General features: G+C 40.7%; 2 protein-coding genes and 1 pseudogene across 4 annotated transcripts in view; 2 read left to right on the top strand and 1 right to left on the bottom strand.

The window, feature by feature from the left end:
• Window positions 1-6,153: 6,153 nt before the first annotated feature.
• Window positions 6,154-8,958, top strand: GSKIP (GSK3B interacting protein; the record flags this gene model as incomplete). The annotated part of the gene is made up of 2 exons (XM_079700309.1): window positions 6,154-6,445; window positions 8,797-8,958. The coding sequence occupies exons 1-2, from the start codon at window positions 6,188-6,190 to the stop codon at window positions 8,956-8,958; spliced, it is 420 nt and encodes a 139-aa protein (XP_079556435.1). The 5' UTR covers window positions 6,154-6,187.
• A 4,924-nt stretch (window positions 8,959-13,882) lies between these two features.
• Window positions 13,883-27,889, top strand: part of AK7 (adenylate kinase 7) — a gene marked incomplete at its 5' end in the record, with an annotated part of 53,685 nt that continues 39,678 nt past the window's right edge. For both annotated transcript variants that reach the window (XM_079700019.1, XM_079700020.1), the window contains 3 exons: window positions 13,883-13,987; window positions 16,764-16,952; window positions 22,178-22,286. In XM_079700019.1, the coding sequence (XP_079556145.1) occupies window positions 13,883-13,987; window positions 16,764-16,952; window positions 22,178-22,286 (403 nt within the window). The remainder of the gene's footprint in view (window positions 13,988-16,763; window positions 16,953-22,177; window positions 22,287-27,889) is intronic.
• Window positions 19,861-20,177, bottom strand: LOC307050849 (large ribosomal subunit protein P1-like; annotated as a pseudogene). The gene has a single exon. The product of its transcript is annotated as a large ribosomal subunit protein P1-like (transcript).

Genomic DNA, 27,889 nt, shown 5'->3' on the forward strand with positions numbered 1-27,889 from the left:
ATTCTCAAGAGCTTAAAACAGCCTATTGTATCAAAATCAAATTCTTTTGTCTGGGTATTAGCACCTTGTCACATTGGGCCATTCCTGTCTGTTATTCTCTTAGCATTTTCCTTGTAGTAGACTACCTAGTCTAGTTTCCTTACAATTCCTGCCACACCCTGGACCTTGTTTATGCATTGTTCCCTCTGAAGAACCCTTCACAACTCTCAAGTCTTCTCTGCTTATCCATAACTTTTCATCTGTGCTCATTCAAGCCCGATTTTGACTGACCTGTTCCATGAGTCAAGCCCCATAGTAACTAACAATTATGTCATAAATCATGGAATGTCAGAGCTCTCAAGAACAGTAAAGAATTTCCCATTCATTCCCCCTTATTCTGTAAGTGAGAAAACCAGTGAGGTTACATGGCCAGCCCAGGTTTACACAAGTTTAGTGGTAAGTTTGTAGTAGGACCAAGGCATATTGTTTTCTCTAATTATACATTTTTTATGTTATGATTCATGTGCATGGCATTAATATTTGTGTACGTATTTCATGTGCCTGTCTTATTTCCCAAATTAGGCTGTAAACTACTACCAGTAAGCATACTTAATTAGTGTTCTAATGCTTAGAAAAGTGCTGGATATATAAACTTAGAGTCTAAATTGAAAAGATTAAAAAATAGAAGTAATTCATTGGTTTTTACCAGTGAAACACTGACAGTTAATTTCCCTCCATAGATTAGCTAAGATTCAAAATAGATTTTCTAACATACCTATTTCCAAATCTTGGTACTCATATAAAATAAGCTGAATTTAGTACCTTTATATCTATTGATTTTTTTCAACAATAATATAAATTCAGTTCATTATATTATCCACAAGTATTCACAAAGGTCTAGTCCTGTGCTATGTGATACAGTAGCCACTAGCTTTTTAAATTTAAATGAATGAAAATTAAATAAAATTTGAAATTCAGTTCCTCAGTCACTCTAGCGAAACTTCAAGTGCTTAATAGCCACATGTTTCTAGTAGCTACTGTATTGGACAGCATAGATAAAGAACATTTCCATCATTGCACAGAGTTCTACTGGTCTAACATTTCTCATACAATAATAAGTTGTTTTGCCTACAGAAGAATCCAGGGATTTTTACAGGAATCACATTGATGAGTCAACCATTCTGATAACCTGACAGCATCTCTCATGTTTCATTAGTAATTTTAGCAGTTGGCCCTTCACCAACAGGGACGTATATGTCCCCATCCTCAATGGTGCAGGCTTCTACAGTTGGGTACACAAGATAATCCATTGAGAAGAAGAAAATAAGCTTATATTTCATATTTTACCTTCTCTTTAAATTCATATTTATGTGTTTTGATATGCTGATTGTGATATTATATGTAAGTAAATATACATATGATGAGGTATCTGCTCAAAATATTTTTAGTTATGGGGATGAATAATCAAAATATAGAAACCACTCCTCTAGTGCCCCATTGGTAAGGCTACCCAGTTGCTCCCCGCTTTGCTTTTGTAGCTCCTTTCATCACACACTGAATTCATGTTTTTTGGCTCTGTGTTCATACTCCTCAAAAGAGGATCTGATTGGATGAGCCAGTCACCATCCAGAATCGGGTAGTTGGACAGAGCTCTTGATTCAAGACAATTCTTAAACCCCTCGCCAGCCTCGAAATGGTGACTTTAATTAAAACACCCAAACCCAGTTCATTTCACTGTATCACGGTGCTGGAGTTACAGAATACAAATCATGAAACCTGTAACTAAGGAATCTTTCCAAAGAAGGCAGTGAGCTTGACAAGTACGCTGGACCTCCTTTTAAAAGTAAATTATGACTGTTCCAAAAAGGAAAGTCAGAAAATGAAGTCTCTTTGACTACCTTTTTTTTTTTTTTTTTTTTTTTGCGGTAGGCGGGCCTCTCACTGTTGTGGCCTCTCCCCCTGCGGAGCACAGGCTCCGGAGCACAGGCTCAGCGGCCACGGCTCACGGGCCCAGCCGCTCCGCGGCATGTGGGATCCTCCCAGACCGGGGCACGAACCCGCGCCCCCTGCATCGGCAGGCGGACTCTCAACCACTGCGCCACCAGGGAAGCCCCTTCTTTGACTACCTTTATACTCCTTTCCCTGCTGATAGGATATGGACACTGGTAGGCAGAATAATGACCCCCGCAAAGATGTCCATGTCCTAATTCCCAGAAACTGTGAATGTATTATCAATACCTTATATGGCAAAAGGAATTTTGCAGGTTCAAGTTAAGGACCGTGGATGGGGAAATTATCCTGGAATGTTCAAGTGGGTCCAATATAATCAATCACAAAGGTCCTTACAAAAGGGAGTGCAGGTGCCAAGAGTCAGAAAAAGGAGATAATGTGACCACAGAACCAGAGATTGGAGTGATGTGCTTTGAAGGTGGAGGAAGAAGGGACCATGAGCCAAGGAATGCGGGAGACTTCTAGAAGCTAGAGAGCCAAGGAAACAGATTCTCCCCTGAAGGCTCCAAAAGGAATGCAGCCTTGCTAACACCTTGATTTTAGATTTCTCACATCCAGAATTGTAAGAAAATTAATTCGTGTTATTTTAAGCCACTAAGTTTGTGGTAATTTGTTACAGCAGCAATAGGAAACTAATACACATGTTGATACTCACATTCTACAAAGCTTTTATTAAGCACTTTCTACATGACAGGCACAAAAATATCATCATGGTTCCATTTTTTTTAAACCTCTTCCTTAAAGCTGTTGAAGAGCTAGATTAATGAGTGCTTTTTATTTTGGGTAGACTCCTAATTCAGTATGCTTTCAGTTGCCAGTAAAATAATGAATTTATTGGCTGCAATAACTGAAAAGTGCAAAGGTTGGGCAGTTGTCAGGGCTTGGGCTTCATTTCTCTGTGAATCTCTTGGCTCTGTTTTCCCATTGTCAGCATCATCCTTGAGTTTCCTGCACCTTGGGATGGCTACCAGGGACAGCCGGGGCTGGCTGTGTGCTGTAAACTATTCTGCATTAAAGTGACTAGAAAAGGGACTTCCCTGGTGGTCCAGTGGTAAAGAATCCGCCTTCCAGTGCTGGGGACATGGGTTCGATCCTTGGTCAGGGAACTGAGATCTCACATGCCACGGGGCGACTAAGCCCACACGCCACAACTACTGAGCTCGCATGCCTCAATGAGAGAGCCTGTGTGCTGTAAACCACAGAGTGCATGCACTCTGGACCCCGTGTACCACAACTACAGAGCCCATGTGCCCTGGAGCCTGCGCGCCACAACTAGAGAGAGAAAACCCGCATGCCACAACTAGAGAGAAGCCCGTGCTGCAACAAAAGATCCCGCATGCCTCAAGACCATGGGTGCTGCAACTAAAAGCTGATGCAGCAAAACATAAATAAATAAATAAATTTTTTAAAAAATAAAATAACTAGGAAGAATTCGGTGTATTGATAAGTTCAGGACAGTCTTCAATTGGGTTTGGGGTCAATCTCACGCAAATTGCTTGGTTACTTTACTCAATAGGGGAAGGGGGGACTTCCCCGGCAGTCCAGTGGTTAAGACTCTGCCTTCCAATGCAGGAGGCGTGGGTTCAGTCCCTGGTTGGGGAACTAAGATCCCACATGCCGTGGGGTGCAGCCAAAAACTTAAAAAAAAAAAAAAAATAGAGGAAGGGGAGGTATTATGATTCCTCTTGGAAAATCTGGTTCTGGGTGCTGTTAGGAAGGGGAAAGGATACTGATAAATAATCAAGAGCTTGTCATACCAACAAAAGATAATTGTAATAATACCTTAAAATAATGATAGCTTAAAATGTTAACTTGTATAATGCTTCAGTACTAAAATCTATCAATTCTTATATATCATCAAAGGTTCTGGATGTGTCTGCTATTTAATGCATCATTCAAAAGCATTTCAGAGAAAAACCTGCAAGTTCACAGTCTCAGGAAAGGTGCCTTTCTCTTTTTTTGCCCCTTGGTGCTAACTACTACACACAGTTTGATGACCTGCTTTACTGACCTGTGAGGATTTTTTATATTCTAGTATTGGATTCTTTGGCTTATCATATCACTATGGTCCTAGTTGCAATGAATTAGGCTCTTTCTTTAAAAGCTTGACTCTTGTCAAGTTTTCTCATATAAACATCTTTTTCATGTAACAGTTACTATTTCTGTCATCTGTAGTTAAGGTACTTGATTACTTGAGCAAAGTAAAGATGTTTGGCATTCAGGATGTTAAGAGATTTATGGTAGACAGTCACATTTCAAAATCTTCAAAACTGACTCTGTAAAAAATTAAAATGGTCTCATTTCTTGTACATAAAACCAAGTGTAATATTAAGGAATATAATGATTATTTCTAGAGAAGGTAGAAATTTTTAGAAAATCAAATATTTTCACTTTCATGTATACTAAGTCAACATTAGATTTCAGTTACCTGACAAATTCCTCCAGCAATAATTGATAAATTTATAATTAACTTGTATTGTTAGTAGTGAGTGACTAATCCTATAAAGTGCTGTGGGAGACAAGATAAAGGACCCTTAAAACGTATCATTAGTTGAAATAGGATTGGAGGATTATATTATTTGTACCAGTTTGCTGTGTAGTTTTTTGAAAGAGCTTTACATAGTTTATCATAAGTTGCCTTTAGCAAATACTTTTGACTTTTATAATGTGCAAATGACTTGCAGCTATAGGAACTCTAGCACCTTAAGATTTTTGCTAATAATTCAGATCATTGGCTGTACAGTAGAATCACCCAGAAACTCTGAAAAAATACCCAGAAAAATCTCCCAGAGGTTTTGATTCAGTTTCTCAGATGGGGTTTGTGGCCACAATTGAGAACCACTAATTTAAAGGATTTTGAACATCACACAGATAGGGCACAAGTTGGTAACTTTAGAAAAAGGGATGGAATTTGTAAGGTAATAGACAAACAGTACAAATAAATGTTCATAACGAGTTGAACAGTCGTCCTACATTTAGGACAGTGGGTGCTTAATCCATATCAGAGAAATGAAATCTTAATTTACTTTTAAAGCCTACAGGTAAAAAGAAAGTATATCTTATTCTGAAAAGCTGTTTTTACATTCCAAAGCAGTCTCACATTTATTAACTTTTCCCATCCATACATTTAGAATTTTTAACAATACTCAACTGCTCCCCCAGTCACAGAAGAGAAGCAAGAACTACATAGCAGACTCGCAGGAATATTGGGTCAAGTTAGCACGAGAAATAATATTTTTCAGAGTATAATATGTGAGCCAGTTCAAGTAAATAGTAAAAAGAGTTATTCAGTAAGTGGTGTTGGGACAATAGGCTATCCACTTGGAAAATAAAGCTACACAGAATAAATTCCAGACAGATCAAAGAGTTAAATATAGAGATAGAGAATGAGAATTCAAAAGATAATTTAGAGCATTTTAAAATGTAATCGTGGAATGGGGAAGATTGCTTCTTAGGCAAAACCCCAAATCGAGAAGTCATAAAAGGAACTATTGAGGGTGTAGCTAAAGACTGAAACTTTGATTTCACACAACTTAGTTCATTTCTATTTGTTTTTTTTAATAGCTGTATGATCTTGGAACTAAAAAGATCCTATAAATACCCAAAGGTTGTTTAATCAAGGATATACATATTCAAACAATGAGACATCATTCTTTGCCTCTCAAGTTGGCAAATGTTAAAAAGGATTGGAGAGGGTGTGGTGAAAAAGAGCACAGTCCTTCATATTCTGTTGGTGGCATATCAATCCGTACAGCCTTTTTTGAAGGGTGACTCAGCAGTATCTATTAAAAGTTAAAATGAGTATGTACTTTGACTCAGCAATTCCAGTTCTAAATATCTATCCTAGAAAAATAATAATACCTTTAAAAAGAAGTAGGTACTAGGATTTTTACATTGGCATTGTTTGAAATAGCTAAAAACTGATATTCTGAATTCGTACCAATGTGGGGATTAATCTTTTGAGGAGAAGTGGAGAACAAGAGTTTTTTGTTTTTTGGGTTTTTTTAAATCTATAGGTGTCTGTAATTTTGCTGTGAAAAACTACTGAAAATGGTTTCAGGCAATGTTTTCTCTAAAAGTTGTTAACTCATTAATGTTTTCCAATTAGTAGCAGTTGTAAGGCATAACTGCTTTTAATCAAACATTAGTATGTGGAGTGTCTTTCTATAAGCCAGTTTTATATCCAGATTTTTGCAGAATGGAAACAGACTGTAATCCCATGGAGCTGAGCAGTGTGTCAGGATTTGAAGAAGATGCAGAACTTAATGGCTTTGAAGGAACTGATATGAAAGACATGAGACTGGAAGCTGAAGCAGTCGTAAATGATGTTCTCTTTGCTGTTAACACCATGTTTGTCTCAAAAACCCTGCGCTCTGCGGACGATGTGGCCTATATCAATGTGGAAACAAGAGAAAGGAATAGATACTGCCTGGAGCTCACTGAAGCCGGGCTCAGGGTAAGTCATTTTCTCTTTAGGAAAAAAAAAAAAAAATTACATCTTTACCACTTAATCAAAAAGGGCCGGGAGTCAGGGAGTGGGAAAGAGTGTTAGAGGAGAACTTGACACTCAGTAGCTTCTAAGTTTTTTTAAGGAAAGCTTTTTTCCCTAGGAATTTTTATTAATACTAAAGTCTTTCAGCCAACATGGGAAAATTGGATTTTTTGAAAAAGAAAAAACAGATTTGATTTGCAGAGTATTTTGTTGTAACCATCACCCCCCAGATTAACTTATTTCTTATCTCTAGCTAAATATGTTTACCAGAATTATGCATTCTCTGCATTGGATGAGTTTTGCAGCCATTGTGTTGAATATTTTGCCACCTCTTATAAATGTCTCTTCTATTGAAACAACATACTTGAGGGAATTCCCTGGAGGTCCAGTGGTTAGAACTCCGTACTTTCATTGCCAAGGGCCCAGGTTCAACCCCTGGTCAGGGAATTAAGATCCCACAGGCCGTGCGACACAGCCAAAATAAATAAATAACCTTCTGTCTTGGTCAAAAATCTCTGACTTTTCTGTTTCTATATCTGTTAAAGATAGTTCTCCCAAAGATACACAGTATCATAAAGTAGCGCACAGGGTTTAAGCAAGTAAAAATGTCATGTGATACATTAAACAAGCACATGAACATCTCTTTATTTCACTAGATTCAATTTACCTAAGATGTATGTGATCGTGTGTTCTGTGTATCCCTTGATAGAGGATCACTTATATTGAAGCCGATTGCAAGGCCAGCATCGTCACTACCCTGAGTTCCCCAACAGCTGAGGCTTGGCTTTGGCAGTAGTCCCGGAATTAACTAATCTTTGCGCTCCCCTTCCTAAATTTGTACCAAAAACTGGCAATCTTTAGAAGTGGATGTTAAATAGAAATAGGCAAATCGAAAGTAGAGATAAATGACCCCAGGTAAATTAATTCTGTCTGACACTGTTTAATTCTGGTGAGGTAGGAAAGGTTCTAATGAGAGTCAGGTCTTACACGTGAATTTGAGTGACCTTGGGTGAGTCAGTCAACCTGAGTCCCTACTTCTCTATAAGTTGGACATTTAAAAAAAAAAACAAACTGAAAAGGATTTGGGGGATGGTTATGTGAATAAAGTTTGCAGAAAGATCTGGATCAGTTATAAAACCGGGCATGTAAGTACTCAAATATTTATTTTTTCACTCTGATTCAGTTGACATTTATTGAGTAACTCTCCTGTGTCAGGAGTTAGAAATCAAACGATGCGAATAAGACATGATCCCTGTCCCCAGGTAGACCACATTCTAGTGGGGATAAGAGAGGGGCAAACAAAATTGTAATATGTTGTAGAAAGTGCTGGGACAGAGCATGGTCCCGAAGTGGTGCAATAACAACAACTCTGCTTCTGTTTCTAGCATAAACTTGCATCTCCTATGGCTTGAATAGATGTCATAAAATGTGGGGTTCCTACGGGGAATTCACAAGCTTTAATGAAGTCAGCAAAACCTAAGTTGATTTTGTCCTACACTGTGCTGGTGAACCATGATATAGGTCTTATAATCTTGTTGAAGAAAAAAGCTTTAGCTGTGTTTAAGGGGAAAAAACACACAGAGAAGCACACGGAATAACATTCCCTTTTATCTCACAGAGTTGAGCAGATAAGTAATGTATTAGTAATGAAAGTGGCATTTCAGATAACTAATTATAAAGCAGAATTAAAACTTTAAATAAATTTTAGAATTCTTTATACAAAGTCCAAATCACATAAATTATGATAAAAATATGGACTAATAATACTGTAGTAATAATAAGTATAATTATTTATTATAGTACCTTTATAAAAAGACCCTCAATATATGTGGAATTAAATAGAAGCATGGGGACTTCCTTGGCGGTCCAGTGGTTAAGACTCTGTGCTTCCAGTGCAGGGGGCACGGGTTCATGCCCTGGTCAGGGAACTAAGATCCCATATGCCGTGTGGTGCAGCCAAAAAACAAACCCAAAATAAATAGAAGTATGTTTTAGACCATGAAAATGAAATACTATTTTTGTATAGCTTTTTAAATTCTTCCTGCATTTTACATTCCTGTAGGATCAAGAGTAGGTAAAACAGACCTTTTAAATTTTGAGAAGAAAATTATAACGAGAGCATTTTGCTGGTGGTGTTCCTGTATGTTATGAATTGCTTAAATATTACAGGTTGTATTAAAAATATGTGTATTCTAACTATTGATGGAGAAACACATAATGTCAGAGAATGACCCATGTAAAAACTTGGGGGTTTTTTTGCTTTCTGTACCAAGATGAAATCTGATTATTTATACACTACTGCATTTCTCTTGTAGGTGGTAGGTTATGCTTTCGACCAGGTGGATGATCATTTACAGACTCCCTACCATGAAACAGTCTACTCCTTGTTGGATACACTTAGTCCTGCCTACCGGGAAGCATTTGGAAATGCACTCCTTCAAAGACTGGAAGCTTTGAAAAGGGATGGACAGTCATGACTAAGTTTTTTCCTGTTAAGAGAGGCCGCTGCTGGTACACAATGTTGACCTAAAGCTTGAAATTCTTCCAGCTGGTCATAGTAGAAAATGCATCTTTGATTTTGTGTCTTTATCATTTTTTGCTTCACATTTAGGCTTTTGATTGAGAACTTTATTGACTAATGAATTGTCTTTCTTAGTTTGTGATTCATTAAGGAAATCCTGAGGCCATTGCTGTGACACCGTCATTAAGACATTCAAATTTCTTCATATAGTATCTCTGGCATTCTGAAAACCTAATCAGTATTTCATTCTCTTATTGCAGGACTTTGATGCTGCCAGCACTCTCTCTTACATAGGAAATTCTAGATTTGCACAGTAATATAGGAAATAAACTAACTTCAAACTTTGATTCAGCTTGCTAAATCAGGGGTTTGCTACTAGCTTGGACTGACTTTGTAGTAATTATTTTGCTACTAGCCTTATTGGAAACAAATTATCAACTAGTTTCCCCTGCACAGTTTTTGAAATTCACTGCTTCATGTAATCTATTTATATTATTAATATGGACTGATAAAGATGAATTAATTCTATATTACGTAGCTAGTATTACGTGAAGAACAGGTACTGAAATAGTACTGTATTCCTGTTTGCAACAGCCAGCCAAGTAAGAGGACAAACCGTTAGCAAATGAATGCAACAATTACTTGTTTCCAAGATATTTAAGCACATAAGCAAATACAGGAACAGGCTCCATTCTTTTCCTAACAAAAAGCATCTTCAGTGTGTGTGATTTAAAAGAAAAAAGACTCTGATTTCCTAGAAAACAATATTTTGGCCTGTGTTGATTCTTATTATGAATGTTTGTTTACATAATGTACAGTATATATTCAGAAAGTATTTTTGCTTCAACGTTTCCTTTCTATGAGTAGTGCTTTGGTATTCCCACAGCACCCCTCCTTCCCCAACAGATGTACAGTGTTCTGTCTGAATGCTAAATCTGCAGTGTCATATAAGTGCATCATATTCGTTTGAAACCAAAGGATGAATGAAGCATTCAGAGACTTAATATTTGAAAAACGGAGACTCTGTATTTTATATTTTATTACAGGTACTAATATTTATAAAAATAAACTATACCATGCTGCTACATGTTTTCAAGTACATGTTGAATAATAAGGATTGGGGAGTTGTTTTTTTAATACTAGTCTAAAGCAGCAACTATAGAAATGTTGAACTAAAATTCCACATCTGGACACACCTTCATAATTTGTCATTTGAAGACTTTTTAAAATCATTATTAAATAATAGGTACTTTTAGGCTCTGAAGATCATATAGACCAGGGCAAGTTAAAGTTTGGTTTGGGTCACTATTCATTGTCAGAGTTTATTGGAATGCTTAAATTATGTTTGATAAATGAGCATTCATCCTCAGCTTTATTTTCAGATGCTGAAGTGTTTGGGTAATGAAGTCTAACTTCAGGTTGAACTTTCTCATGCTTAATCTCAGGCTAAATGTAAAGGATATTTGTAAAGTCTGAATAAAATTCTGTTTACTAATTTTGGGTTAAGTATGAAAAAAAGTGACTGTATGTTTAAAAATTGAAAGCATTCATTTTGTGATAAATGTTTGATTCCGAGAGATTCCGTTTCCATTTTTGAATTCTGTATTGTTCCATTTCGGTGTGAAGTGATTTGCTCTTTTTATTACTCTGAAAGAGCAACAGAGAGAGAAGACGTTAATAGAACCACACATATCAAGACCTCCACTAGGTATGAAAACCTTCATTTTACCTAGATTTTTAAAAGAATTTAACCAGATAAATTAAGTCTTGATTTCACTTCCAAAAGAAAAAGAAAAAAAGAACCTCCAAATAAGTAGCTCTTATAAGTCAGTAAGAAAAAAATAAGGGGCAAATAATATGATCAACTCAGAAAAATATACAAATGTCCAGTAACCACTTGAAGGATGTTCGACCAGACCAGTAATTCAAGAAAGGAAAATAGGCTTAGCTATGTTGAGCCATTTTACCTAATAATTTAATAGTTTCTCTTATTTAAATATAATGATATCAATAAAGATTTAGTGAGAGGCATAGTTACACTCTATTGGAATATACATTGGTGAAACCTTTCTGGAAAATAGTGGTAATAAAGCCTTTACAAAGCTTATAACTTCTGTGCTGGTAATAGCCTAGAAATCTAGCATAGTGACATGATTCAGCAGAAGATATACAACAAGGATGTCATTTTCGCTAATGAAAAATTGAAAAGGCTCTAAAAAGTGGTTAAGTTATGCCAGATCCTCTTGATAGAAAAATATGCAGCCATTAAAATTGGAGAAAATTATACTACAGGAAAAAAGGGATTTAAAACTACATCTTGAAAAATAATCTTATATGTAACAGAAGGAAAAATGAAATAAAATACCCTACAATGTTAATATAGTAGCCATCACTAGGTGGTAAGATAAGTAATTTTCTTTTTTTTTTCATATTTTCTACATTAGCTTTTATATACTAATTAGAGAAGGGAAATGCAATAGATAACGGTGTTCAAACCAGCTGAAGAACATCCCTTTCTAGCAAAAGCACCAATCTGTGCTGAGCTGTGCCTGCTCCCAGGGTCCTTGAAGCGTCAGTATGATTATGAAGAGGATGCACACCTCATTTCCCACAATGACACTTCCCACCTTTCCTCCAGGTCCAGAATCAATCATTACACATCCCACACAGCTAATCAGCAGCTCCTGGGGTACTGAGCATTCATTTGCTTCTCCCATCACAGCACTGCACTATTCTCTCGCCAGTGTTCAAAAACACGAAATGTGTGGTTTGATTGTTAAGGGGGAACAGGGTAGGAAAACAGATTCTGATACGTGCCACGTTGACTTAAGAACTCTGCCTTTTACCCCTTCATTTTGTGTGTGACATGTCCAGCTGAGACTTGGACAGGTTGTGGCACTTGCTCAGCAGCCCACCTGTGAGCAGGAGGGTACAGTCAGAACCCAAGTCTTCTGACTCCACCAACCATCCCCATATGTGTCAATAAAAGCATCCCCTGAACTTTGTGGTTACATGAAAGCTGATTTTTGAAAGAGGAACAGGGAACTATACTCAATATCTCGTAATAACCTATATATGTAACTGAATCACTCTGCTGTACACCTGAAACTAGCACAGCATTGTAAATCAACTATACTTCAATAAAAACTAAAATATAAAAAAAAAATTTTAAAGAGGAAAGGAATAACAGGAGAAGAAAGATTCCTTAGTTGGCATAATAGAATTGACCAATAGAATCTCCTTTCCTAACCTACCAATATGATATAAAATTCTCTGGAAGCCATCCCCTTGTAACTAGCTCATTTACATGTTATCAGTAATGTAAGCAAGAATGAAACAAAAATGAGTTACAGTAGCATGACCGGTTGAATAAAAGTACTTAACCTGCTTAACTGCATGTCAGTAGGGTCAAACTGACAATCTGGAAATGAGGCAACTAGTGAACTCCAGAATATTTGATCTAATAGACCTTTTGAAAGAATGCTGAAGAGTATTTATTCCATCACGTTTTGTACTGGTCTTACATGAGTATTTTTACATTTAAATTGACAGCACTTTCTTGTTGATACTAAAAAAAAGAATGTTGCTGTGAGCAAGCTGTTCCCCAATTAAGTCTGCAAAATTTCAAAGTGTTGTTTTATCAAAACAGAAGTTTCAATGAGACATATGTATAAAAGGAAAGGGAGTCAGGGTGGGGATGAAAAAAGGAATGAAAAACTCCCATTGGTAGAAGTGTGCTTCAGCGTTGCAGAAAAAAAGCAATTTCACTTTTGGAGACCACTTCAGAAGGTGCTTTCATATATCCTGTTTAATCCTGACCGCCCTGTTAGGTTGGCGGTTTCACCCCGTTTTACAGCCAATTTAACAGCTTGGGTAAGGTTAAAAGGTTGGCCCCAGTCTCCCACAAATGGCTGCAGAGCTGGAAGTCAAAGCCTAGTCTCCCAAATGCCTGAGTGCCCAGAACCTCCAGGCTGTCTGGAGCTCCCTGGCCATCTCCAATTTCTGAGGCAATCAGTATTAAAAAAAAAAAAAAGGTACACAGTCAATCCATGTGTTAAATATTTACATTCAACAAGTTAATGTTTAAAGCACAAAAATATTTACTATTCTAAGATAACAGGATATATATATATATAGTCCACCATGACCTTTGTGCTTCTGTGATAAGACAAATCGAATGGCATCTTTTAATTTGTCGGTTTATCTCGGCAACTGCGTGCCTAACCTGATTTGGAAAGGGCAAAGTCTAAATTCTATCCCTTTGTGAATGGGGGTGAATCCCCAGCACAAATGGCTGCTAGGCACTCCCATCCCAGCCCCGGAACTGCTAAACCAGTTGAGCCCAGTGGACCAAGCAGCGACTGGCAGCAGTGAGGACCACACCATGACCCCAAAACTCCATGGCAACAGCCCTTCTCTGCAGTAGAGGATTATGTCACGCCCTCCTGGTCAGACCGCCCCACAGGGGCACGTTCATTCACTCCAACGTTTCAGGAGAAGCCTAGGCTTGCGGGTTTTACCTTTTCATCAGATTCATGAGTATTTTTAGTGCTCCGTGTCAGGTGGACACTGGGACGTGTTTCCGGAGTTACCGAATGAGAGGAAAGGGACGGAGGGCGCGCCCTGCCCGAGGGCCCCCGGCGTGAAGCAGGGGAGGGTGGGGCTCGGGCGGGGACGCAGGCCTGCCTGGCTCCCTGGGCAGGGAGAGCCAGCCTGGCGCAGGAAACCGGAGGCCCCGCCCTCCGCCCCGGAAACGCCCCGCCCCGAGCCCTAGCCCCAACCCCGGAGGGCCGCCTGGCCCCGCGGTCCTAGGGCCGCGGCTCCATCTCCTTGGCAACCAAAGGGACGCTTTCCCCTTAGCAACCAACGAGGCTCCCACCATGGCTGAAGAAGAGGAAGTTGCTACCCGGACGAAGAAAGTTATCCGGATCCAGAGGGTGTTTATAAACCTGCTGGACTCATACAGCAGCAGAAACATCGGGAAGGTGAGCGGCGGTGGATCACAGCAGAACCCCAGCCCCCAACTGCCAGTCCCCCGCCCCAGCCCCGGAACCCAGCGAGGGCCTGCACCACCGGGCGCTATCAGGGCCTCCCCTAAGGGACCCTCCCTCGTCCTGGGCACGGCCAATGGCCCCTGCTCCCCAGTCTGCACCCAGGCTAGACAAGCGCCCCACCTGGAAGCCCAGGTGTTTGGAGATCTCCATTCCAGCCGGGGTTCCTCCCCTGTTAATAAGAGGAAACTGAGGCTTCGAGGCAGAAAGGGGCTTGCCCAAGATCACTTAGCGAGTTGGGGGCAGGTCCTGGACATAGGGCCAGGTCTCCGACCTCCTAACCGGGTTCTCTTTCCCTTCCCGCCAACTCGTCTGAATCAGGCAACTGACGGAAAAAGAAGTCCAAAACTAAATGCAATAACACAGCATTAAAAAGACAGGAGTAGTATGAACTTACTTGTGACTTTCAAAAAGATAGATACAAATATAGAGAAGATAGATAGATAGATAGATAGATAGATAGATAGATAGATAGGTAGATAGACAACCTAAATACAGAAAACGTCTCAAAGGATACACAAGACACTTAACCGTTATCACCTCTGGAGGATGGGAGTCACTCATTCATGAGCTCCTACTAAAAGGCTGGCACAGTAAATAAGACCAAAAAAGGTTTTGACCCTTGAAGACCCTGCCCCTCTGGAAGGAGACAGACAATAAATAATTACTAGAATAAACAAGATATTTCAATAGGTGATAAGTACTCTGAAGGAAAGAGAATAGAAGAGGTGAACTGGGGGAAGAGCGCAGCTGCTTTAAATAGAGTTGCATGAAAGAGCTCTCTTGAAAGGTGACATTTAATCTGACACACACAAGATGAAGGTCCAGCCCGAGGAAATAGTTCCCAGAGGGCATGGCAAAGGCAAAGGTTGCAGAGGACAGAATGGTGAGAGGCTGCAGTGAACCAGGGGCTCCAGGGGACAGCAGGCACCGTGCCCAGGACCCATGTGGCTTTGGGGCCCGCACAAATGTTATAATTTCTCTTAAAATAGGAAGGAAGCAAATCAAATTTTAGAGTCAAAGATAGTGTGTCATTATAGATATACAGTCATAAAATATCATTTTTAATATACTTTTGGAGGAAAGGGCCTGTGAAAGTCAAAATGTGGCCCAGCTCAGCAACTAAACAGTGCCTCACACATGGTCAGCAGTTCATCGATATTTATTGTGTAAATTAGCAAAGCAGAGTCAAGCCCAAAGGCCCAGATCTTGTGGGGCTTTGGTCAGGAATTTGGTTTATGTTCTAAATCCATTGATAGCCATTGGAGTACTTTAGAAGGGACGTGACATGATTGAAATTAGGAGGGAGGGAGGGAAGAGAATTTAACTTTTTACTTTGTCCCCTTTTGATCTCTGATTATTTTTTACGACATAATATTTTTACAATAAAACTTTTCGTTGGGAGAGATTTTTTCCAAAGCTTATCAATAACAGAATTTCCGGTTATTCCTTAACAAACCAGGACTTGACTTTCTCAAATTCCAAGTAATTGCTATTGTCTGCACTAAGCAATATGGGAGTAGAACCATGTCTCTTGTCCTCAGGCCCAGCTGGGCAATGCCACCACAGCCCCTTCTCCCCGGATCTCTGGGTAGTGTGTCAGGGCGGGGCACCTGTGCAGCCGTGGGTGTCATTATCAGAAGGTCCAACTTCACCCCTCCCTGCCTATGCGATCTTGGGCAAATTACTTATTGCTGGGCCTCAATCTCCTCATCTGTGAAATGGGATAATAAAATTGAATATGTGTGTTTGAGAGGTAAATGAAAATTTATATGGCATACTTGGGAAAAATAGATTCCAATAAGAGATTGAACCTGACACCTTGTCTATTAACTTGGACTGTTTTTTTATCAAAATAAAGGGGGTGGGGCATTCTGTTGTGTTTTTACTCCCACGGGGTGATATCGTCATGATTATTTACACATGTTTAAACTATAAATTATATGTCTAATATATAAATTAAAATTATTTCTATTTATATATGAAACCCATGAACATTGCATAAACAACTCGCAAAGACAGCTTTTGTAAAACAAAAAAAAGAAACTTTGCCAACCTCATTCTATTTCATTATTCATAGCCACTGATCCCATGTGGTTGTGGAATGTTTAAAAGTGTCTAGTCCAAATGGAGATGCATTGTAAGTGTAAAATGCACATCAAATTTCAAACACTTACTATGGGAAAAGAAAACAATATACAATACCTCAATAATGTTTATATTGATGACATGTTAAACTGATAATGTTTTGGATATTGAGTTAAATAAAAAGTTACCTAAATTTTTAAAAATTTAAACTTTACCTAAGTTAACTTCACCTGTTTCTTTCTCCTTTTGTTAATGTGGCTACTAGCAAATTTAAGTTACCTAAGCTGATCGCGTTACATTTCTACCTATCTGTTAGACAAAACAGCCATCGTGAATTTAGCCCAGCTCTGCCTGACGCTAGGGAAGGCTAATACCCTTAACGAGCTTTTAAGCTCTCCGAGCCTGAGTTCCTCACCTATGAAATGGGGAGTCATAATAGTGAATAGACACTTCACTGTGTCGTTGTGGGAATTAAACCAATTTCAATGAGATACCGGTGTACAAAGCATGGGTGGCACCACTAGCAAACCTTCAGTAAAGGTCAGGTTTTAGAATCATCATTCATTGACTGGCCTTACTCTCCGTTGTTCTTAGTATTCAGGAAATTCCTGTTTGCTTGCAGTTTCTTTCTAACTCTGTCGTCGGGGCTTCACTTGAAGAAATTACTGAAGAGGAGGAAGAGCACGATGAAGATAAATCAGCGGTGCCAGAAGCCTCCTCAGCCAACCTGAAGGAAGGCACATTCCAGATCGTGGGCACGCTTTCCTCGCTCGAAACCCCCTGCCCCAACTTTGCCGTGGAGACCTACTATGTAAGTCCAGAGGGACTGCTGAGAGGGGCGAAGGGGAGGGCCACCCCCTGCTCCGATGCCCTGCCAATGTGTTTGCTCCTTGTCTCCTCTCTCCTGCCAACGTGAGACGGTGGGGAAGCTGAGGAGAGAGGTGAGGGCAGGTCTTCCGCCCGTGATGGAAATGAACAACCCTTGTCTCTCCACTTTCAAGTCTTGCGTGCAGCAAAGAACTTAAATGAGATATTCTTAGAAAGTATGGATCTCATTTGGACTTTCAGACTCATAAAGTTCTCTGCCCTGTACTTAAAATGTATTCTGCCCTGTATCACCCCCACGTGGCTCTGGGCCATGGCCGGCGCAATCTGTGAAAGAGACGTCTCCTTTGGTAATAAGCCACTCAAAGATAACACCGTTATATGGCTGTCTTACTGAGAAATACTGCTGCCTTCACATGACAAATTCTACACAGTCCTCATCCAAGGACTTAAATATCTGCAAGTAGGGTGACCCTCCCAGCCTAATTCCTCCCGTCACCCTGCCTGCAGCCCTCTAGGTCCTAGGAGACGGCTTTGCACATGCTGTACCCTGGAGTAGCCTTCCCTCTTCCCTCCCCCAACCAGCCCTATCCATCCGTCACGATTTAACTCGGGTTGTCTTCTCCTCCAGGAAGCCCTCCATGATTCCCCACTCCCAGTTTAGATTCTGAGCTCTCTACCTGCCTAGATTCTTACACTTTTCTTACTCCGTTGTTATTATCTGTCTATTGTGGGTCACACTATTACAATCTGTTCCTTGAGAGTAGAGACAGCACCCCATTTTTTCTCATGTGTATCCTTGCACGGTGACGGACAGCACTGGCCCTCAATAAGTATTCGTCAATGAATGAATGAGTCCCCTCCTACTATCTTTGGGAACTTTCTTCGCCACTTACCCCCTTTTACCCTCTTCTGGATCTTCACTCGCCACTGGCTTCTTTCTTTCCACCTCTACTACGTATGCTCACATCCTTCTCGCTGGAAACACACACACACACACACACCCTTACTTTGGCCTCCCTGCCTCTTTCTCTGCCCCTGGCCCCTGCCACCACTGAACCTGAAAGAGGGCTCAGCCACCTTTGCAGGCCTCACTCCTGCACTCTCCAGCCCCTACCCCTTCACAGGAGATGCCCTGGCCATTGTCACCAGCCAGCCCCTCATTACCAAGGGCCTCTCGTCCCTGCTTCCCAGCAGCAGCAGCTGGCAGACTGCCCTTATGCATCCACTCCTTCCCTTTAAATGCAGTTTTTCTCAGAGCTCCCTCCCTTCTCCTAATAGGCATCCGTTCTAAATCTTATTCAGTCCCATAGCTTCAGCTCCCCTGTACAAGCCAATGCCTTTCAAATCCTTCTCCAGCCCTGTTGACCAACCTGCACATCCAACCGCTTCCAGTCCTATAGCTTCAGCTCCCCTGTACAAGCCAATGCCTTTCAAATCCTTCTCCAGCCCTGTTGACCAACCTGCACATCCAACCGCTTCCTAGTCCACTCCCCCAGATGTCCTGCAGCACTTCTATATCAATTTACCCAGGATGAAGTCTCTCACACTCCTCTACAAAACTACTCTGCCCTGGGGCTTCCCTGGTGGCGCAGTGGTTGAGAGTCCGCCTGCCGATGCAGGGGACACGGGTTCGTGCCCCGGTCTGGTCTCCACATGCCGCGGAGCGGCTGGGCCCGTGATCCATGGCCGCTGAGCCTGCGCGTCCGGAGCCTGTGCTCCGCAACGGGAGAGGCCACAACAGTGAGAGTCCCGCATACTACAAAAAACAAACAAACAAAAAAAAACTACTCTGCCCTAATTTGTATTAAGGGCCTTGCTGTCTGTTACCAGTTTAGGCTGTTTGGGGCCGCAAGTAATAGAAAAAAAAAAAAAAAAGGCAGTGCAAATCGATAACCAATAAGGAATTCATCAGCTTATGTGGCTGGTGGTCTCAAGGAAGCACCTGCTTCAGGCCTGGCATGATCCAGGGGCTGCAGCTCCTTTTCCTGCCCTTTTCTGTGCTCTGTCTTCCTCTGGGGGTGACTTCATCCTCAGATTGGCAACAAGCCGGCAACATTCCAGGGCTTTGCACACAAACGCAGCAACACTCTGATGAAGAGAACTTCCAGAAGTTCTCAGCAAAAGGAGGATGAACATTCCAGCAGCACCCCACAGGTATCTCCTTGAACCTCAGTGTCTTGAGTTGAGTCACTTGCTGATTCCTGAACCAATCACTTACCCTGAGATCAGTAAGGCCCATTCCTTAAGCTAGAAGGTGGAGTTAATTTCCCACAGGCTGAGAAGGGGCATATCTGAACAAAATTGGGGTTCTGTTGGGAAAGAAGAAAAGGAGATGGATGTCTGTAGACAACCAAGAGTGTCCTTTATACCATTCGTCATGCACTTGCCCCCATCACAGCTGCAAGCCTGGTATTGCTGTGGGCTCTTGGCTTCCCACTATAGACTGGAAAACACACACACACACACACACATACACACACACACACATACACACACACACACACTGCGAGTGCTGTGGATTCAGTTTTATTTGGGGTTTACTGAAGACTATAGCCTGGGAGACAGCCTCTCAGAGAGCTCTGAGGAACTGCTCCAAAGAGCTTGAGGTGTGGGGATTCAGGATGCATATGGTTTTGGTGACGGGGCCACGTGCAACCAAGTACACGTCTCAGCAAAAGTCGGCGCTGGTCACAAGGAGCAGATCTCTCCAGTCATGACTTTGGTGCTTTTCTAGGTATGAGAAGACGCACAATATTGGGTTCATAAAAATTTCTCCGGAAAATGTCTGTCTGAAGTCCTGTTCTGCCAGTTTTTTCCAGAGCACAGAGTGCCTCCTTGCTGACCTCAAATTAAAGAGCTCGGCTTCTTATTGAACATGTTACTAAAGACGTTTAGTCAAACCTGTCATCATCAGACTCTTCAGATTCTTCTTTCTTTGCATCTACTTTCTTCTCCTCAGCAGGGGCAGCAGTGGTGGAGGAGGCAGGACCTCCTGCTGGGGCAGCTCCACCAGCCCCTGCACTGCAGATGAGGCTCCCTGTGTGCTGACCTTGGCCAAAACCTTTGCAAACAATCCTGGCCAGAAAGGTTCAACGTTTACACTGGCTGCTTTCATGAGAGCATAGATTTTGTCCTCTGTGACCGTCACCTCATCGTCATGCGGGACGAGGGACGAGTAGATGCAGGCGAGCTCTGAGACGGAGGCCATGGTGCGGGGCCAGCGCTAGGCGGGGGCTGCTGGACAGATGAAGTGAGGGCCTCGCCCCAACGCGGCCTTAGCTTCCTCGGAAGGATGGAGCACCTTAGTGGCAGCTGAAGAAAGGGAGGCCTCAACCCGTGTCTTTAATCGCTCTCGAAAGACCGCCTCCTTTCCATTCTCCTGGCTATTTGCGTTGCTTCAGATCTCCATCACTGATCACTCTTTATACCTGAATTTGATTCAGTGAATGAGTATTGAGCACTTCGAAGACCCACAGATAAACACGGAGCTCACAGCCTAGCAGGGACCCTGCAATGTCAACTAGTGGCTCCAGAGCAGGACAGTGACATGATGACAGAGGTGTGCGCACAGCCGCGTCCAGAGCACTCTGAAAAGGGCAGTATGAATTCTCAGTTTTATCTATAGAGCCAGGCAAATGGAGCTTCAGACTCCTCCCTGCCACACGGAGCAAGACCCCCTAAGCTCCTCTGATCTGGAGATTCTGAACAGCTGGCCCTCCTTTGGGAGCTTGGGATCTACTGGAGATGCTGGGACTGAGGCTGAACCTCCAAGGCTGAATAGAGCTTTCCAAGCAGATAAAGGGACAAGGAAATGACACACAAGGGGGCACCTGGGAAAGTGTATGGTGTGCTTTCGAATAGAAAGCATCGGTACAGCTAGAGCTTGGGTTCTGGGCGGCCAAGGGGAAGAAGCAAGGGTGGCATGAAAGGTGAGAGAGAGTGGAGGATGGAAGAGCATTAGGCTGGTCCAGGTTGTCAAAGGTGCCTTTGCCTGGCTCAGCAAATGGCCTGCTAGTCCGTGAACTTCCCAGGCTCTGCTGAGTGAGCTTGTATTCATCCTTTCAGCCCAGCTCAAATGTCAACTCCTATGAGCCATAGTCCCATACTTCACCTAGTCCATCAAACCTCAAATGTACTTCTATGATAGCCCTTTCTACATTGGGGGCTGCCCTGTAGGGCTGTACAGGTTGCACACTGCACAAGGATGCCCAGCTATGGGCATGAGTAGGGGCTGAAAAGTGATGGGTTCTGCTGGCTACAGTGTGTCCCAGACTGGGTGCCTTATAATTTTTCCACCAAGAGCAGGTTTCCTTTTTCTAATTTGTACAAAGGCTTCATATGTGCTTAGTTGCACCCTCGTCCACATTAGACCCTAGTTATTTGTTAAAATTTTGCCAACAACACACACACACACACTCACACGCTAATCTGTAGTATCAACAATCATACATTATTTATTTTGCCTTTCCCCTTGGGGTGAAAATCAGGGCCCAGAAATATTTATTGGGGGAACCAGTGAATGCACAATCATGGTCACTCAATATCTGGTCAGGATGTCCATTCTCTTGAAGACGTGCCTGTTTCATCCTCAATCATTCCAATCATGATTTACCAAGTGTGTGTGGTTTCCTTTGGACATAATGATCACCTAAGTGACTTTCATCTCATATAAGAACTTGGTATTTTTAACCATTAAAAGTTTCTGTTTTTTTAAAAACACTCCCTGCTGTCAACTGTAATAAGGTACCTTACATCTCGAATGAGACCAGATTAATTCCATTTTGAGGATTCTGAAATAATCCACATTAATCACTTATCAGCACTTCTGAGTGATTCATGATCTATAGTTGCTCAAAGAAACTTGCATAGCGCTTGAGTTTGTTTTAAATGCCTCACACATTTTCTTCCAGTGTGTTCTAATTCTCTCCTCCTGAATTGGGGTTTAAACAGCATGCAGAAATAGTACCTAAGATCATTATGCAATTTTCTTATTCATCTGTTCCGGGCTATTTACATAAATTTTGTTACTTGAAAACTACACACAGAAGAGAGCCAAACTTTCATTTTAAATAAAAAAATCCTTCTGCGAATGTTTCCTGTGGGACTATCCAGGCAACATGTCTCATTTGGAAATTGTCATTCCCATCTAAATATTAAGGTTACTTTGTTCGCTTCTTGCAACAAATGACAGTCAACTTTCTTTTTCAGGCTATCTCTCGAGAAGACCTTCTCATGCACCTGCTGGAGTGTGATGTCATCATTTATAACATCACTGAGAACCCCCAGCAAGTGGAGGAAGCCATCTGGGCAGTGTCTGGTCAGTGAGATGTACCCTTGATCTCCAGGGACGGGACTTTTTACTTTACCTAAGAGTCATCTCAGGAGCACTAGGCAAATTAGGACCGTGGAAGAACTGATCTGAAATTCACCTAAAACAGGAAGTGAAATCAGATGAGTGGATATGCCTGTGGATAGCATTAAAAGATAGACGGAGGCATATGAAAATATTTAAGAGTTTATGTGAGGGACTTCCCTGGTGGTCCAGTGGTTAGGACTTTGTGCTTCCAGTGAAGGGGGCACCGGTTCCATCCCTGGTTGGGGAAATAAGATCCCACATCCCACATAATGTGCAGGGTGGCCAAAATAAATAAATACATAAAAATAAAGTTGATGTTTACTGCATTTGACAGTGTTTCTTATTATATATAAAAAAAGAAGAGTTTATGCGAACAAAAATCAATTCATATTGGGAATTCCCTGGCGGTCCAGTGGTTAGGACTCTGAGCTTTTCACAGCGGAGAACCTGGGTTCTATCCATGGTCCGGGAACTAAGATCCCTGCAAGGGATGTGACGTGGATTAAAAAAAATAACAACAGAAAACAATCTGATTCATGTTGGAAGTGGTTAGGAGCTCCACCAACAGCAGCTAGGGACAAGACTTTTATAGAGAAAAGCAGTTATTTGACTGGCTGTAACTTAAGTGTTTCCCTTATTTGGGAGAGCCTAGTTGACTGTTTGTGATTGGCTGTTCTTAGGTTTGGGTTTGTTTATTTAGGCTGCTAAGCTATTAGGACCACCTCAATCTAATGGCTTCCTTGTTTAATTAATTTAGCAACAGGAGCTTCCGAAGAATAGAATTTTTAAAATTGAAATATAGTTAATGTACGATATTATAAGTTATAGGTGTACAGTACAGTGATTCAAAATGTTTAAAGGTTATACTCCGTTTATAGTTGTTATAAAATACTGCCTGTTCCCTGTGTTGTACATCATATCCTTGTAGCTTATTTTATACCTAATAGTTTGTACCTCTTAATCCTCTACCGCATAAAGCCCCTCCCCCTTCCCTCTCTTCACTGGTAACCACTAGCTTGTTCTCTATTTCTGTGAGTCTGCTTCTTTTTTGTTATAGTCACTAGTTTGTTGTATTTTTTAGATTCCACATATAAGTGATATCATACAGTATTTGCCCTTCTCCGTCTGACTTATTTTACTTGGCATAATATGTCCATCCATGTTGTTGCAAATGGCAAAATTTCATTCTTTTTTGTATAGCTGAGTAGTATTCCATTGTATATATATTCACCAATTTTTCTGTATCCATTCATCTGTTGATGGACCTTAGGTTGCTTCCATATCTTGCCAATTATAAATAATGCTGCTAGGAACACTGGGGTACATGTATCTTTTGGAATTAGTGTTTTCGTTTTTTTAGATATAGACCCAAGAGTGGAGTTGCTGGGTCATATGGTAGTTCTGTTTTTGGTTTTTTGAGAAACTGCCATACTGTTTTCCACAATGGCTGCACCAAGGTACAGTCTCACCAACAGTGCATGAGGGTTCCCTTTTCTCCACATCTTCCCCAACACTTGTTATTTGTTGTCTTTTTGATGATGGCCATTCTGACAATTGTGAGGTGGTATCTCTGTGGTTTTGATTTGCCTTTCCCTGATGATTAGCCATGTTGAGCATCTTTTCATGTGCCTGTTGGCCATCAGTATGTCTTCTTTGGAAAGATGTCTACTCAGTTCTTCTGCCCATTTTTTAATCTGGGTCATTTGTCTTTTTGATGTTGGGTTGTATGAGCTGTTTATATATGTTGGATATTAACCCCTTATCGTTTATATCATTTGCAAATATTTTCTCCCATTCAGTAGGTTGTCTTTTCATTTTGTCAGTGTTTTCCTTTGCTGTGCAAGAGCTTTTACATTTAATTATGTCCCATTTGTTTATTTTTGCTTTTATTTCCTTTGCTTTAGGAGAGAGATCCAAACAAATATTGCTACAATTTATGTCAAAGGGTGTTCTGCCTATGTTTTCCTCTAGGAGTTTTACGGTTTCTGGTCTTACATTTAGGTCTTTAACCATTTTGAGTTTATTTTTGTATATGATGTCAGAGAATGTTCTAATTTCAATCTTTTACATGTAGCTGTCCAGTTTTCCCAGCACCATTTATTGAAGAGACTGTCTTTTCTTGCCTCCTTTGTCATAGATTAACTGACCATAAGTGCATGGGTTTATTTCTGGGCTCTCTATTCTGTTCCATTGATTTATGTGTCTGAAGAATAGAATATTTTTAATCATTAAAATAAATGAAACATTAACTTTCAAAATTCAACCTTTATTCATTCCACAGGCATGGCTTAAGGAGGTGGGGTTGAACGTATTGGGAAGATACAAAGACAAATTTTAAAAAAATGAGACCCTCAAGGCTCTTGTAGGCCCACAAGAGAGCTAAGGGACTCCGGAGAAACTTTCATGCAGGGCAGAGAATGGCATGTTGACACAAAAGCTATCACAAGATGGATGTGACTTTAGGAGGAAAGGAATTATTTCTTTTTTATTTTTTTAATTTTTTTATTTTTGGCTGTGTTGGGTCTTTGATGCTACACGGGGGCTTTTCTCTAGTTACAGCGAGCGGGGGCTGCTCTTCATTGTGGTGCGCGAGCTTCTCATTGCAGTGGCTTCTCTTGTTGCAGAGCACGGGCTCTAGGCACGCAGGCTTCAAGTAGTTGTGGCGTGCAGCCTCAGTAGTTGTGGCCTGCAGGCTCTAGAGCTCAGTTTCAGTAGTTGCGACGCACGGGTTTAGTCGCTCTGCAGCATGTGGGATCTTCCTGGACCAGGGCCCGAACCCGTGTCCCCTGCATTGGCAGGCGGATTCTTAACCACTGCGCCACCAGTGAAACCCCAGGAGAAAAGGAATTATTTCTAACTGTGAGGATTTGATTCAGTTCAACAAGTGTTCCCCAATAGAAAGGGTCAGGAAGGGGTCTCAGAGAACACTTTCATATTTTAAATGCTTTGAAATAGGTAATGAACTCTAAGGGACAAGATGATGTTTAGCAATTTGGTGCTTTGTGATTCATCTCCTTATTAAGTCCGGATCAAAGGAGAGAGCAAATCAGCTTATTTGAATTGCCATTCTAGGCTAGGAGGACAGCCAAAAAGACACAAGCACCTTACTTTGCAATATTTTTTACACTTCAGTATGTTGGGTTTTGGCAGATTAGTTCAGGCGTCAGCAAACTTTTTCTGTTAAAGACCAGATAGTAAATATGTTTAGCTTTTCAAGCCAACTCCTCTGCTGTTGTAGCAAGAATGCAACTATAGACAATATGTAAATGAATGGGCTGGGTTCCAATAAAACTTTATTTACAAAAACAGGCGGTACATTGCCAACCCCTGAATAAGACCAATAGCAAAGCTATATTTTGGCTCATGTTCAGAGAAATGGAATAAAGCCTCAGTAATGTCTGTACCATATTCAGAGAAATCATGATGAAAAAGTACTCTCTGTGGATGTGCTGGAGTCCTCAGGAGCTTAGAATGTTTGATTTCTCATTTATCCCTGTGGGCCTAAGTTTCATTCAGTAAGAGACAAATCAATAACATGAACAATGTGTCATCTTTTGGAACAGAGCTTTTTAAACGCCTACTCTCCACGTTTTTATCCCTTTGCAAATATTTACAGATGATGTGTAATTGCACTTTCTAAGATAATTTCACCACCTAAAATAATAATCAGACCTAATGTTTATTGAGTTCTTATTTTGTGCCGGTCTTTGGAAATTGATTTTTTTTCTGTATAATGTATACTCACAATTTTCTTTACATTTTAATTTTTTTTCTGAAATAAAACCTGGACATGTTTTGAAAGTTAAAAAGCACAGTAGGATTTAGAATAAAAAGCAACAATTCCCTGCATTTCTTTTCCATCCCATCTCTACTGTTCAAAAGGAACCTCATTTAACCCACTTGTTCCTTTTAATACACAAAAACGCCTGCACTGATGTCCTCTGATTATGAACTTTAGACATTAACCACTGAGTTCCTGCTATGACAGATGAGCTTCAGCACCTAACAGGATTTCTCCCACTAATCGTCAAGGGAACATAGTAGTTCTCAAACTTTGATACTGCATTTCCTTTCATGAGCTTTAAAATGTAGAGTATGTTCTATATTGCTCCCTTCTTCATTCTAATAAAGAGCTTTAAATAATTAAGACAGTTTTATTCTCTATTTGGTGAAAAACTTTTAAATGTGTTACCTCTTTTTTGAGATACAAAGTGTTTGTGTCTGTAAGAAAGTATAGCCCTTGGTCAGTCATGGGGGACTGGGTGAGTGGGAGGACATGGGGTGGGTGGGGCTATAGAGAGAATAGTAGAGGGAACTTTCTCACTTTACCTCATGTACTTTCTGAGATTTGGGGAGTTTTCTGTTTTTGTTTTTCCAGTGGATATGTATTACTTCTTAATGATGTTTTATTGAACTATTTTCAAAGATTTTAATATAAAAGAATTCTTCTACCTTGCCTTTCACAGATACTATCAAAGGAAGGCAAAACTGGAGAAAGAAATGAAGTATAAGAAATGCAAGAAAACATTTGTATATATGGATAAGATGTGCTGCTCATTCACAAGTGAACAAGCACATCATTTTAGACCCATTAAAATGATCACAAATAAAAAAGGATAACCCAGTTAGAAGACCTCTAAGTGTGCCAAGCATTCACAAAATAGGCCAATCTGAGGCACAGCAGAGCAGGAAGGGTAAAAGAACAAAATTAAATTAAAGAGGCGATTTTTGTTAATAGAATAAAAATAGAAACTAAAGTTAACATTTGATTGGGATTAATATGTGGACATAGTGTCTTTTTTTTAAAAAAACATTTTTATTGGAGTATAATTGCTTTGCAATGTTGTGTTAGTTTCTGCTTTATAACAAAGTGAACCAGCTATACGTATACACATATCCCCATATCTCTTCCTTCTTGAGTCTCCCTCCCTCCCACCCTCCCTATCCCACTCCTCTAGGTGGTCACAAAGCACCGAGCTGATCTCCCTGTGCTACACGGCTGCTTCCCACTAGCTGTCGATTTTACGTTTGGTAGTGTATATATGTCCATGCCACTCTCTCACTTTGTCCCAGCTTACCCTTCCCCCTCCCCGTATCCTCAAGTCCATTCTCTAGTAGGTCTGTGGACATAGTGTTCCTAGACTTAATTCAATAATACTTTCTCACCTTATGGTTGGAATCCATGAGTTTATTAGATTCGGGATATCAGTATTTTATTGTTTTCCTTGTTGTTCGAGAAATCAGCTCATGAGACTAAAACTTACCATGACTACTGTGTCGCTTATATCCTCTGACAATTTAACTATATCTCACTTTAGTTTTTTTTTTTCCTGGAAAATTATACATTATGAAAAATATTTTAGTGGAATCACATGCCAGAAAGTATTCAAGGAGATTCAATGCTTAAATGTGTGGGGAGCCCTCCTGTGGAATGACAAGTCCTTTGGAAACCAGACACTCCCAGGTCCAGGCCGCCACTATTCTAAATTCCCATCTCTACAGATGATTCGTGATCAAGCATCGGGGTGTTACCAAAGCCCTCCCTCCACACACAGCCCACAGCC

This window comes from Hyperoodon ampullatus (genome assembly GCF_949752795.1).
Source record: "Hyperoodon ampullatus genome assembly, chromosome: 3".
NCBI classification, from domain to species: domain Eukaryota; kingdom Metazoa; phylum Chordata; class Mammalia; order Artiodactyla; family Ziphiidae; genus Hyperoodon; species Hyperoodon ampullatus.